Genomic DNA, 13,422 nt, shown 5'->3' with positions numbered 1-13,422 from the left:
AAATACCCGCTTACGCCTTAGACATAGGCCATCGCCTTCATAAATCATTTGGTTGCGGGGCATATGATAAATTGTCATACTAATTGTTTTCAACGTCCAGGACAAGCCGCCAACTTTTGGCGTCGTGTCGGCGTCCAACAGGAAGAAATATACATACATACATATTTATACATACATATGTATGTATCTAACTACTCTATATGTATATCCATTCATATATATTACTTTGTGCCTTAAAAATGCCAATGGCAAAACGATTTTCTAGCTCATTTACTAGGCCTGTCAAATATTTTGCATATCATTTGTTAGCATTTTGCCATTAAAGCTTAGTTAAAGTTGTTTCGTCTATTTAATAGCAGTTTCTGTCCTGCATACGTTCATATGTATGTGTGTAGTCCACAGTAATGTGTGTGAATGCGTGTGTAATCAATCATAATTAGGCCCTGTTATAGCAGCAGATTGCCGATTGTTTTATAGATGGAAATTGAGAACAGAGTCAACGACAAAAAAATGGAAAGTCATACAATTGATTTTCATTTACGACTACTTATATTCTCATTTCCAAATAAAGTCAATCCTAAATACAGTAAGTTAACAGATAATTTTGATGACATGAATTGCTAGAAGTTGTGATCTATTAACTTGACGATATCGAGCAATTTGGAAAGACTCTACACAGATCTCATTTAAATAGGTTTCAAGCATTTCTTAAGCTGTACATGTTTATAATATTTAGAATTTTACCTTTGCGGTTGACTTTAATTTCTGATATATAAGTCTAGCAATTACCTAAAGACAATAGACGATTACATGTCAATCAATCTTCTTACATCTTACCAAAAAGTTATAACATTATTTGCTGCTGCTTCGATAACGTTGCATTCGAAAGCTATCAAGTATAAGGTAAGAGCAATGTTCTATTAACATTACGGAGAGCAGTTAGCTGAAGATTGCCTAATAAATGCTTACCAAAATGTTACGTGAAAAATGGTAGCTTTGAGTATGAATTTCTTCATCAACTTGTCTTATTAAATAGTTCTTTTTAATTCATCTTAAATGGAAGTTTTAACAACAAGGACCTTAAGCTAATTATCGATAATACCTGCATACATCACAAATGCAATTTAATTTGAATAGAATCTTAGATTTTCTTACAGCAAAAAGGTTGATCGCTTTAATCAATATCCAAATAGGTTAACAATTTATACAAACTCTTCTTACCCCAATGGCTTAATAATGTTTTGCGGGACCCAAGCTATTGGATAGATGGTCCGAATAGATAAACGATGAGTGCTGTGTACATTGACCCATAATTTGATTACATACATACAGCTTTATCATTTACTTGGTATCTATCTATCGGACTATGGGAATCAACTTTGGCGTGCCTGTAAATATGCAAATTTTCATCGTATTTTGTGTATTTTTTTTTTTTTTGCTGGCATAGTAACAAGTTTTTTGATTTATGATACGTTAAATACTGACCATTGGGGTTCGGTTTTGGGTCAGAAGTTGGGCGTCGTCAACTTTGTCTTTAGCAACAGGTTTTCTTTTTTTCTATTCCTGTTGTTGTTGTTGTCTAGGTTGTTTTTGGTTGCTGCCGCTGCTTGTTGTCACATCTGTTATCAGCTGCTGTTCGCTATTTGGGCCCTCGGCTGTTGCTTTTTTGACCAATTTCTTTGGCCCTTGGCTTGGACATGTCTGTTGGACAAAGTATTTGACACTTTAATGAACTGCCCTGAGGCACTCGCGTGTGCGAGAAGTTCATTAATATTAATGTTATGTTTGTTTGTTTGTTGTTGTAGCGGTTGAACAGTTTGCGCCATGCCAAAAATTGGGACACAAAAAGTCAATTGCTGGTCCATTAGCTAATATTTGTTAATTGCGGTTTAATTGAGCCGCGACAAATGCATTTGGCTAGACAACACCCACAGGACTTCAACTACTAACTTGGTTCCAAAACTGGCTAATTGGCTGCCCCGGACACTTGGTAATGTATATAATTATGGTCTACTAACCTTTAGACCAACTTGCCTCATGCTTGCTGTAATGATTTGTGTTTTTGCTCTATCTCTCTCCCACTCCCGCCCCCCTCTAATTGCCATGATTATCTAGTGTCTAGTATTTTGTTTGTATTGTTGCTAGTGCTTTGCTGGGCTCTGCTGTTGATGTCATGATTTATTGCTAAACCCACCCGCACACGTGTCCCTTTCAAAAATTTTAATTAACACAGGCCACACGCCAACATCAATTACCCATTCCCCGTTCAATTTTTGGACCCCTGCTTCACCTCTGGCTTCTACTTTTCGTCCTCCTCCTCCTCCCACTCCTCCCAGATATATGCTATATCGATGGCAAACCAGAAATTTGCAGAGCCAATCATGGGGGTGTGGGCCCCATGGTAGAATGGCCCCTAAAAATAAATCTTATCATTGTTCTAACTTTTGACGTTGCCAGCCAGGATTGTTTTTGTTTTTGTTGTTGTGTCAGTTTTGTTTGAATTTGGCCTAAAGATAAACAGTAAACAACAAGTCGAGATGGAAAGAGGAACCTGGCAACCTATAGAGCTCTTGTTTATGGCCTTAGGACATTTTATTTACCTTTTTGGTCACGCTGCTTTTGTTGCGGGTGTCACTGTCAATAGGCTATGTTTCGGTTTTCCACCGGCTTCAATAGAAACTTTCTTTAAGCGCATTTGCTGGTCCCACGCCAGAAGTAGAAGAAGAAGAAGCCTACGCACCCGCTTGTCCAAAGCTTGGCAACAAATTAAATGACATCTCACCCACACTTCTACCTCAGGGGCAGTGGAGGGCAAAATGATTAAATTAAGCAGCGTTTTGTTGAAATGCCCCTTCAGGCTATGTCAGGATTTCATTTTACTTTAACAAATTATGCATATTTATAAATGTAAATGCTGCCCACTGGCCTCCTTCACGTCTGATGTATGACTCCTCATTATGTGCATAAATGGACATTCCTCCCACTGACTAGCCTGTTGCCTGTTGTTGTTATTGTTGCCGCTGCTGCTGCTGCTGCTGCTGCTGCTGTTGTTGTTGTTCATATTCCGCTTCCTGTTTCCTCATCGCTTTGAGTCTAGATCCTAGACAGTTGCCCCTTGCGCAATGAAATGTTTTTGGTTATTTTGGTCAATAAATCTAAGCGCCAACAATACTATTATTCTACACTCAAAAAAAAAAAGTTACCAAAAGTTAAATGAATTTGCTTGAACAAACAATTTGTTCATCAAATCTTTAATCTTGATTCATAAGAAACAGCATAAAGTTAAATTTAATACTTTAATATAAAGAAAATATAAGAAAATTCGTAAAACCTTTACCTTTTCTTTAGGAAAGGATTATTATTTGAGTGGCAATTTACTTTGGTTACAAAATTAGACCAAAAATCTTCTTCTTTTGTTAACATGTTTTATTTATATTAAATTCTAGCTCTAGCTCATATCACATATGTATGTATTGATGATTGGCATGGTCAAGGAAAATTTAGTTTGGCATTAAATTATTTGAATATATTGTTGATATTTTGTTCGCAGTGCATTTGTGTTTGGTTTATGACGAATTTCAATCAGCAGCTAAGTATCAATTTGCTCTTCTTATCAATTAGACCGTATCTTTAATGCCACACACATACACACATACAAGCATAGACAACCGCACATAGAGAACAAGAACTGAGATTTATATGCAGCAATCGAGACAATTAACTGGTCCAGACACAGGAAGAGCTTGTGTGTTGTTTCTCTGTGTTTGTGTGTTTCTATTTATTGTTAAATATTGTTTATGCAATAGTGTTTATGTGCAGAACACACATACAAACTGGTCTCCGAGGAGCCATTTATGGTTAATTTTAGAGCATTTGTTGACCAGCCAGCAACAATGGCCAACTGACAAACGATGGCAATGTGTGAAGATTACAGCTCCGAGCACTTATGTATCTACTCCTTGGTCAATGGCGTTTTGTTTGACTTGGGGATTTGGTGTCGAACTCGTGTATATCTATGTAGGTACTTTGTGCAGACAAACAAACATAATACTTTGCCATCCGTAGACTGACTGGGAGCTGAGTTCATAACCTGCCGCAAGAAATGCAAATCGCAATAGCTTTGTCTAATTAATTAATTATGCATATTTTGCATATGGTTAGTTGTTTTGTTTTTTTTTTTCGGTCAGCAAAACTATGCTTTGATGTTGCTCCGAATGAACCGAAAGACGAGTAGTTCCCCATAGTTTTATGTAACATGAGCAACGCCCTAGGGTTGCCATTTTTTTCTTCTGCTTTGGTTTCAGTTTTGGTTTTTGCCGGCTCTGTGTCAACGCTAAAAAGCTCATTTATCTTTGATTAACTGCTGCTCCAGGCACTTATATACATACATTCATCGAGACGATTGCAACAACTGAGCGAAGAAGATGAAACTGAAACCGCAACTGAAAAGCAAACTCAAATCAAAGTCATTGGCAACATGTAAGCGTTTGGTATAATTTATCATTTTTGGAAAATTTTCACTTATTTCGTATTCGCTTTGGACTCGGATTTGGTGTTTTGTTGTGTCTCTTCTTCTGTCAGAGATAAGGTATACTGTGTATAAAACTCAGCAATAGTTTAACACTCGCCGTCAGTTTGTTAGTTTGGGGTGCACGTTACAGATCTTCAACGGAACATAAACCGTATATACTATACAGGAAGATGCGTGGTTTTGTGGTAAGCAATTGGCAAACCGTTCAAATCAATGAAATACAACTAATTGGATAACGATAACTTTTAGGTATTGATGAGCTTGGTGACTATGGCAGCGGCTGCTAAATTGGGTTACAATTATCAGGCAGCTGCTGGAGATCGTCGTTTCGCCGGACTAATTGATGATGAGGCAACTGGTTTCAGTGCAGTGGGTAGCCAACAGCAACATCAGCAACAGCAACAGCAACAACATCAGCAACAGCAACCATTGGCGCCGTCTGACGATGAGTTTAGCAAGGAGTTTTATACGTATTCAGCACCGGAGGAAGACTTTGCTGATCGTGATGCCACCGACCAAATAGCCACAATGTTGAAACGCAATTTACGTGTACTTTTCATCAAGTCACCTGAGCATCAGGGTCTAACAAATGCTGCCCTCCAGTTGGCCAAACAGGCCAGCGAACAGCGTACAGCCATTTATGTTTTAACCAAGCAAGCGGATGTTGGCCAACTGGCTCAACGTTTGCAAGCCGAGAACCAGAATCAGTCTCACAAGCCTGAGGTGCATTTCGTTAAATATCGTACGCCTGAGGATGCTGTGCGTGCCCAACAGCTTATCCAGCAGCAATTTGATGCCTTGGGCGGCAGTTCACGTAGCTCTGATGAGGGAGTGGCTCCTGTGCTTGACTTCAGCTCGGCGCCCACATCCGTTCAGAGCAAGGAGTCATCAGCTCAAGCTCAGGTTGCTGGTGGTGTTCCAAACTCAAAGTATTTACCGGCGGCGTCGCTACGTAGTAGATAAGTTGCTGCTGTGTCAGTTGCCATAGTTGTTAAGTTTAAGACTTTAGCTTAGTTTTCGTTTAACATTAAAATAATGAAAAAAATTTATTGCGAATGGCATATGCTTTGAAAGTCTACGGAATTAATTAGGGAAACGCAATTCCTGTAAGTTTTGACTTTTCTACGCCAGATAAATATTCAAGGCAGGGGGCTAAAAGTAGATCCTTAGAGAAAGAAACGTTAACCAATATAAATTATTAACTTTCACAGAAACAGCTGGTAAGAAATTTTCCAGCTAACAAATCAATACATGTAATAATATATTTGAGTTGGGATCTGTCTGTAGGATGGTTGCCATCAGGAAAATGAACTTACTCAAATTTTAACTTGTAAGTTGACAAGTAATATCCTTAAAGCCACAATCACAAAATGTTTTGGTATCCCCTTTTCGTTCTCTTTCTTTTTTTTTTTTTTTGGCTGTGAACGAGTTTTAAGTTGTGTTACCCGCATATGTTTATTTCAATGGCAGTGCCATGGCCCACGGCTAGAGGGTCCTTTATTCTGTCCTGTCCAATGTACTGACGGCAACAAGGACGAGGACGGCGAGGACGGCGAGGACGACGGTAGCAGCGACGCTGATTTCTATCTTGCATGTTTCTGTCATATTTCATGTTTTATGGGCCCGCAGGCAAACGTGTAGGCGACTGGCTTTGCCCACACTCATGAATAATTTAATAATATCATAATAATTTCGAGTATTGAAAACAATTTACAGTTTCTCATGTTAATGGCCCTAAGGCTACTTACTTTGTCTCTCTCTCGCTCTCTCTTTTGCTCTCTTTCGTATTATCATGTTTAGATTGATAAATTATGAAATATGTTTTAGTCGTTGTTGGCTTGAGTTTAATTAGAGTATACCATAACACAGATGTTTGCAAACCTACACACACACACAACAAACGAGCACACACACACTTTTATCTATTTATAGCTGGGCACGCTTAAAGGTGTAAATGGCAAGGTTCGACTTCAATTTCAATTGCTCACTCCTTGGAGATATCCTGACTGAATATCGTTTTACCAGCATGTGCGTTTGCTTTGCTTGGTCTCAGATAAAAGTAAATAGGGGAAATAAAAATGAGAAAATGAGGCAAGGGGAGACAAACGAAACAGCGAAATAGCAAGTGAAACAGATGAAATAAAAATAAAACGTAATAGCATATAAAATGAAGTAGCAAACAAAATGGCGACCATTTGGCATAAACTCAATTGCGACTGCAACGAAACGTCTATATTGTCTATATTGGATTAAAGTGTAATTCTTATTCAATTAATAGAAATGAATGCCAGTGGAGCAGTGGAAAGTAGCCAGTGGTCAGCCTTCCATACGATAATTTACTCTATCCCATATGAGAGAGGGAGTCAGAGACAGATGGAGAAGGAGATAAGAGGCAGTGTGAGGAAATACTGTTTGCTTTTGCAATTTAATTAAATAAACCGTTGCCGTTGCGGTTGAAAAGAGCTCCAACTCCCCGTCCACTGACGCGTCGAACAGTCCTGGCAATTGACCATGGGGAATTGTAATTTGCGGCAAAAACAACAGAAAAAGTATCTACAAAAATTGCCAACTGCCGACAGCTTTAATCCTTTGTGAATAATTGTTATCGTTTTGGGACCCCTCGAAACGCTTTGCAATTTAATTGTCTGGGATTGAGGGGCTGCATATCGATTATATTTAATTGCTATGCCGCTCATGTCACATGTAACATGTGTGTGTGTCCTGTGAGTGGAATATCACTTTTCTTGACTCATCGGCAAATGCAGAAAGCAAGAAAACCTAAAAACCAGTCCCTTTAAAGCCGAGGTCACATTAAAGTTAACAAAAGTACAACTTTTGATATCCTTTGCGTGTCCTGTGTGTTGTCACTGCTTATGTCGTTAATGTGCCAAAAGCTGCCGCAGCTATAGCACAAAAAGTGCGAAATCGAAAGCTTGGCTGGGTGACAAAGTGAGAGCAAGAAGCGAACAACAAAAGAAACAAAAAGCAAAAAACCAAAAACAAAAAAACACACGAAATTCGCAGAAAAAATAAAGCAAACGAAATGAAAGAAACGAAGCCTGCGAGGGAGTGCAAAAAAAAGGAAAAAAGAAATCCGAATTAGGCTTGGCGTCAGCCGCGACTGGTCTTCTGTATCATTCATGGTGGGTTTGGTTGCAAAATGTAATGAAAGATTGACATAAAATCTGAAGTGGCTACCATAAACCAAATGAAACTTGCCATGAAAATAATGAAAAATAGTTAGTGTTGCCTGCTTTTAGGCTGTCTGCGTGTGTGTGTGTATGTGAGGGAGTGAATGATTTGCCAAGAAGGAGAAGCAAGACCAAGTTAAACTAGCAGCTCGTATGAGTGTATGGGTGGGTTGTGTATGTCCATTGACTCTTTTGTCATCTCACAAGCAATTAAGCCACCTGAAACGTAAGAACTGGCGGCGTAACATAAAAACACAAGCCGCAAATCCATTGAATACATATCTAAGAATCGAAGGCGACTGTTTGAGACAAGCAGACAATGAAATACCCAGTGTATGTACGTGTGTGTGTTTGAAGGATAGGCTTTGTCCTGTGGGTCTGCTGTATCATTATCCCTTTTGTTTTGTCTGCACAAATTGATTTTGAAAGGTGATTTCGATTTTGTTCAGCGCCACAGTCTGGCTTTGATTAGCCACATGCCAGTTACAGCAAGTCCGAGTCTGTGTTTCAGTTTCAGTTACAATCTGACTTATTTACCATTTCCTATAGCATTATTTTCCGTATAAATGTATACCTACGAATGTAAGTATATCCATATGTTGTATAAGAAGCTGATGAAATATGCATCAATTTTGTGTGGCAGGTTATGTGGAAATGTCCACGCATTATCGACACAATTTGAACGACAAGTGAATCATAAATGTTTGCCTTATTACGATGTTGGCCTAATTTGGTTTGCAACCACTTGACTGCCGGCAATCGACAAATTCTCTCCCACTGCTTCCATAGCCCCCTCTCTCTGTCTCTGGTCTATTAGACTCCAGCATGTAACTCAATTGAACCGCAATTTCCAAATCGCGCCCAATAATACACGTAATAATACGAGAAATGAGGCGGTTTCCCTATGCCTCTAATGCAAATGGGTGTGGCAATAACGACGAAAGAGGATAGAGCCGAGTTCTTGTGGTTATGGAAAGGGAAGAGAAGTGAAGAGGAGTGTTGGGGGCCAAAAACCGAAACCAAAACTCAGCCATAGACAGGCGAACACAAAAACGAAAGGCAAGCACAAAACGGAAATGAAACTTATTAAAAGATTTGAATCTAATCGATTTTCGTCCTTTTACGCCGAAATGAACTTTGCCGTTGTCGTTCTCCGGTTCTCTACAGTTCTCCGTAGTCGTTACTGTTGGCATTAAAGTAGAGCATTTGGACGGCCATAAATTTAATTGAAAACCAAACTGGGCAAGCTGTCTGTGACAGAATTGCATGAGTGTGCGAGTGCAGTGCATGAGTATGTGTGTTTGTGTTTGTGTCTAAGTATTAGTCTTTTGAACAAATTTGATTTGGCAGCATAGCTTGACTTTAAGTGCACTCTCCTGTGGACGTGCTGACTTTACCTGCACGCGCGAGACAAATGCGATTTAAAGTAATTTGAATATCGAATTGATTGTGTGCACTTATCGGTGTACACAAACACACATACGAATAGAAGGATATAGAGAGTGAGAGAGCGAAATGCCCTGCAGACAGACACAGCGGACACGAGTCACGTTTGGCCAACCGTATCTGACCAAGGACGCTTGGTTAGGGTATTGAAAGGGTAACTCGACAGTTTAACGCGTCACCATTGATGATGTTATGGCTCTTCCTTCTCACATCTCCTCTCATCTACCCTCTTCACCAATCCATTATTGAAATCGTCCAACCAGCAAAAGTGTTTGAGTGCACTCAGGCGTAGACTCACACTTCCTCCACTTCTATGTATTTACCATTGCCCAGGTTGCACCTGTGTGCTCGGCACACGTAACTCAGAAACTAAAGGTTGGAAGAAAAAACTAAATAAAATAAAGCCGAGTATAACCATGAATGGCAATTGCATTTATATTTGCACTAGCTTAAAATGCACCTGCCATGTGTATGTGTAAATGCATATACATCCATATACGTAAACTAGTTAATGAATACTCCCGTTTACTGATAAAATGCTGGTATTTAATATACACATACATACATATCTATGTATACATATTTGCATATACGAAAAACAAACTTCATTCGCCAACAAATTGAACGGCAAATTAAGTGCCAATCAGACTGAAATGCATTGAGCAAGTGAGCAATTGCATTTTCACTATGCAATTTTTCGTTTTTCATTCGCTCGCTCTCTTTATTAATTTTTTAACACATTTATCGACCTGTTGCTGCCAGGGCCTCAGATCCACAACCAGATCCAAATTCAGACACTTTATTGACACTTGAATCTGGCGCGGTTATTATGGCTCTGAGCGATTGAATACAGTTTGGATTGAATTCATTTATATCTACACTTTTCTTATTTCTTTTACTGTTGGATTTAAATAAACGTTAAATATGGTCCTGGTCCTGGTCCACATGGCACGTTTTGCCGTCAGCTACATGGGGTTTCAGAAATTGGAAGCCACCAAAAACCAATTTGAGTTTATGTGAACACAAAAAAAAAAAAAAAAGGATTTCCTGGTCAATGACAAAAGCTTCATGAGTGCACCGAAAAAAAAAAAAAACTGGCAATGTGAATTTAATTTAATCTTTTTTCGTATATAAACTCTAACAGACTTTACAATGTGTTTTCATACACCGTTTGATATGTTATCTTTTTAGTATTTGTTTTATGTTTGCAAAACATTCAGTGAGCGATTTTAATCTAAACTAATTACGTACATATTAAACCAAGAATTTTGTTTGTAGTTTAATTATCTACCCAAAAATTGGTTTTTATGCAAAATTAGTCACAATTTGTAGAGACAAGGAAGTAGTTGTTTTTGTTAAGTATTGAAACATTATAAGGATTAGATCTTCCTTTGATAAGATTCAATTTGAAAGTTTTGAAACAAGTCCATCAGATATTAGTTAGTCCTTTCATTCATATATTCTATAAATAAACATTAGATTCTTTGATTGGTGTTTTGTTGAACATAAAAAGTAGAAAAGAAAATTTCAAAACTGTTTCATGTTGGATTTCGTTTAAATATTTCATAACAAAATTTGGTGACAAATGCAGAAGCAACGAAAACACGAATTCCATTTCCCATTTCTATTAAAAACTTCTTAATTTGGCATGACATGTTTTGATTAAAATTTTGATGGACTTGTTAATTTCGAAGAATAGACAAATTTTCTTTTATTTTATGCCATGAAAATGTTTGGCGTAGGTATATTGAAAATTTGAATTTTTCGTTTGTCGCATATTTCATAAAATAAAATTTATGGTTAATAGCTGTCATGACATTCGATTGGCTTGTGCTTTTGAAGTGATTTCATCTTTAAGGTACAATAAGAACCACATTTTCGTATTGCCTCTGCCTTTGAATCGATATGGAAAGTAGGTTTTTCGATGATTTCGCCTGTGTGTGTGTACGGATGCGCATGTGTGTGTGTATATGTACATATGTACGACGTGCTAAGATCCCCGCTTAGTCGCATTAATGTCATACGAAATACGCGTCTAAGCTGCCAGTGCAGAGCTTGTAAGCGTTCGTTGCTTACACTTGAACTACGGTGGCGCCTCAAATTGTTGCTGATTTTGGCTGTTGCACAAATGGCATACAATACGAGACCGAAACCCCAGCAGAGGGACAGAGAGAGAACCCAAGCCATGGCATGGCACTGCTGATGTCGTCCTTGTAGTCGTCGCCGTCGTCGTCGTCGTCGTCGTCGTCGTCGTCGTCGCCGTAGTCGTCGTTTGGCCGTGTTAAACACGTTTTCAACACATGCTCGACATGTCGCCTGTGACTTGCCAGTGAATGGGATATACGATTGTATGTGCACCGCAGCGGAAGTCTCGTTGTATTGCTAGAAATCATTCTGGCGTACCGATATTCCAATAAAGTTTCTTTTTCACTCGCATTCGCTCTTTCTCTCTGTCTCTCTCTATCTCTTTCTGATGTACCTACATTTATTCGGTGTACCCCATTGGCACCCAGTTTTGCAGTTGGTTTCATTTAGGTTATTTGTTTCTGTTTTTTTTTGTTTTTTTTTAAATTTTCCTGTAATTTTTTCTATATATTTTTTTTGCTTTGTTCGACAGCATTTCAATTACTACAAATGATTTTTCCTCTGCATGTGTGTGTGTGTGTGTGGGGCGTGTATCTCCATCATCACAGTTTGGAATCGCTTTTGGGGCTCTCTGGCACTTGATTTTCATTGACTTTTGCACCTCTCCACCTCTTCGTATTCTTTCCAATTGCTTTATTTTGTCGGGCTATGCCGGTTTCATTGAAAATTGTAGCAATTTGTGTTACACAGGCCAGGCAGAAGCTTAATAAATTACCTGGAAGCAACTTGTTTACTTTTATGTTGAAAATCACAAACTTTTGTCCCTTTTGGCCATTAAGTTAAATTGTGTGTGCTTATAAGTGGGTGTGTGTGTGTGTGTGTGAGGATATGTGTGTGACATCAAAAGTTGGATTGTCCTTTGGCCCAGTTCCTCTCATTGGTTATATCTGTCACCCTCACCCGACAGCCCCTACTTTTTAATTATGTATCACTGTCGGTAGAATATACACCCACATCCAAACACACACACACACACATATAAATATATATATATACGACAGCGTGTGTGGCCACAGTCAGACCCTGACGATGTCAAAGTGCCCTGTCAACAGCCAGTGACCAGTCGCCCAGTTAAACAATCGAGCGGCCATCGGCACAAAGTTTTGATGAGGGTTGTCATCATCAGCGTCAAACAAATGAAAACATATGTAGCAGTAGTTGCCTCACTAGAGACAGAGCTGCAGAATGAAGGAGAAAGAACGAATGTTAGTGCGAGAGAGAGAGAGAGAGAGAGAGAGGGAGATGGAGCAGAGGTAGAAAGAGCATCTTTATTAATATGAAATGAACTGTAAGCGCCATAATCATGATGTGGGACTGTGGTCATCGAAGTTGACACTACAATGTGCCCAGCGAGACGAAGAAAAACTGCTTCTCTAATGTTGAATTATTACAGCAAATGAATAAGATTAGATCAGATCATCAAAATGGTCATAAAGATTATGAGATTTTAATCAAAGATTAACTTTCCATTAAAACAATTTTTAAAGGATTTTAAAGTTCCTTTTTTGTGAAAATTGCTTTTTTTTTCTAAAGGTAAATGTTTTACAAGTTTTGTATACAAAAATGTTTCAAAATTGCCTGTATGTTTATAATAAATACTTTCAAATACGTTTTAATGTGGCTGTTAACCAACTTCCTTACCATTTTACATCAGCTTTCTTGTTGAAAGTGTGAGGAATTGAAGCAATTTTTGAAATTCGGTTATTTCAAAGTACGTGGCAATATGTTTGACAAATATTTCTCAAATATTAATTACACTACTCGATGGTTGTTCATTTCCGTTTAAAAGTCCTTACTACAAGTGCCACACAAGTCGAATTTTAATTTAACATAACATGCAAATCGGCGGCGTATTATTATATCGTACATACACGCCAAATATCAGTTGTAATTGTGCAAACAAATGTAATGGGTAAACGTTGTAAACGTTGCGAAATCAATTCGGTATTGGTATTGGAATGCAATTTGCAATTTTGAATATGTTCAAATAACTGGGAGGGCAAACACTATATTGGATGCCCACAGCCCGTTTCACAATGTTTGCACATACACATGTGTGTGTAAAAATAATTGCGGCTAGATGCTCAATTTACAGCTTGAGGGTGTTGC

The 13,422-nt window shown here is 38.4% G+C and overlaps 1 protein-coding gene across 1 annotated transcript; it reads left to right on the top strand.

Annotated features, from left to right (window-relative positions):
* Positions 1-4,701: 4,701 nt before the first annotated feature.
* On the top strand, positions 4,702-5,494 carry TwdlQ (TweedleQ). Its single transcript, XM_068297848.1, has 2 exons — positions 4,702-4,713; positions 4,781-5,494. The coding sequence occupies exons 1-2, from the start codon at positions 4,702-4,704 to the stop codon at positions 5,492-5,494; spliced, it is 726 nt and encodes a 241-aa protein (XP_068153949.1).
* The last annotated feature ends 7,928 nt before the right edge of the window (positions 5,495-13,422 follow it).

The sequence above is a fragment of the Drosophila tropicalis genome, unplaced genomic scaffold (assembly GCF_018151085.1).
Source record: "Drosophila tropicalis isolate 14030-0801.00 unplaced genomic scaffold, ASM1815108v1 contig_859, whole genome shotgun sequence".
In the NCBI taxonomy this organism is placed as follows: Eukaryota; Metazoa; Arthropoda; class Insecta; order Diptera; family Drosophilidae; genus Drosophila; species Drosophila tropicalis.
Note: the sequence above shows the minus strand (reverse complement) of the source record. Positions and strands in the feature narration are given on the sequence as shown.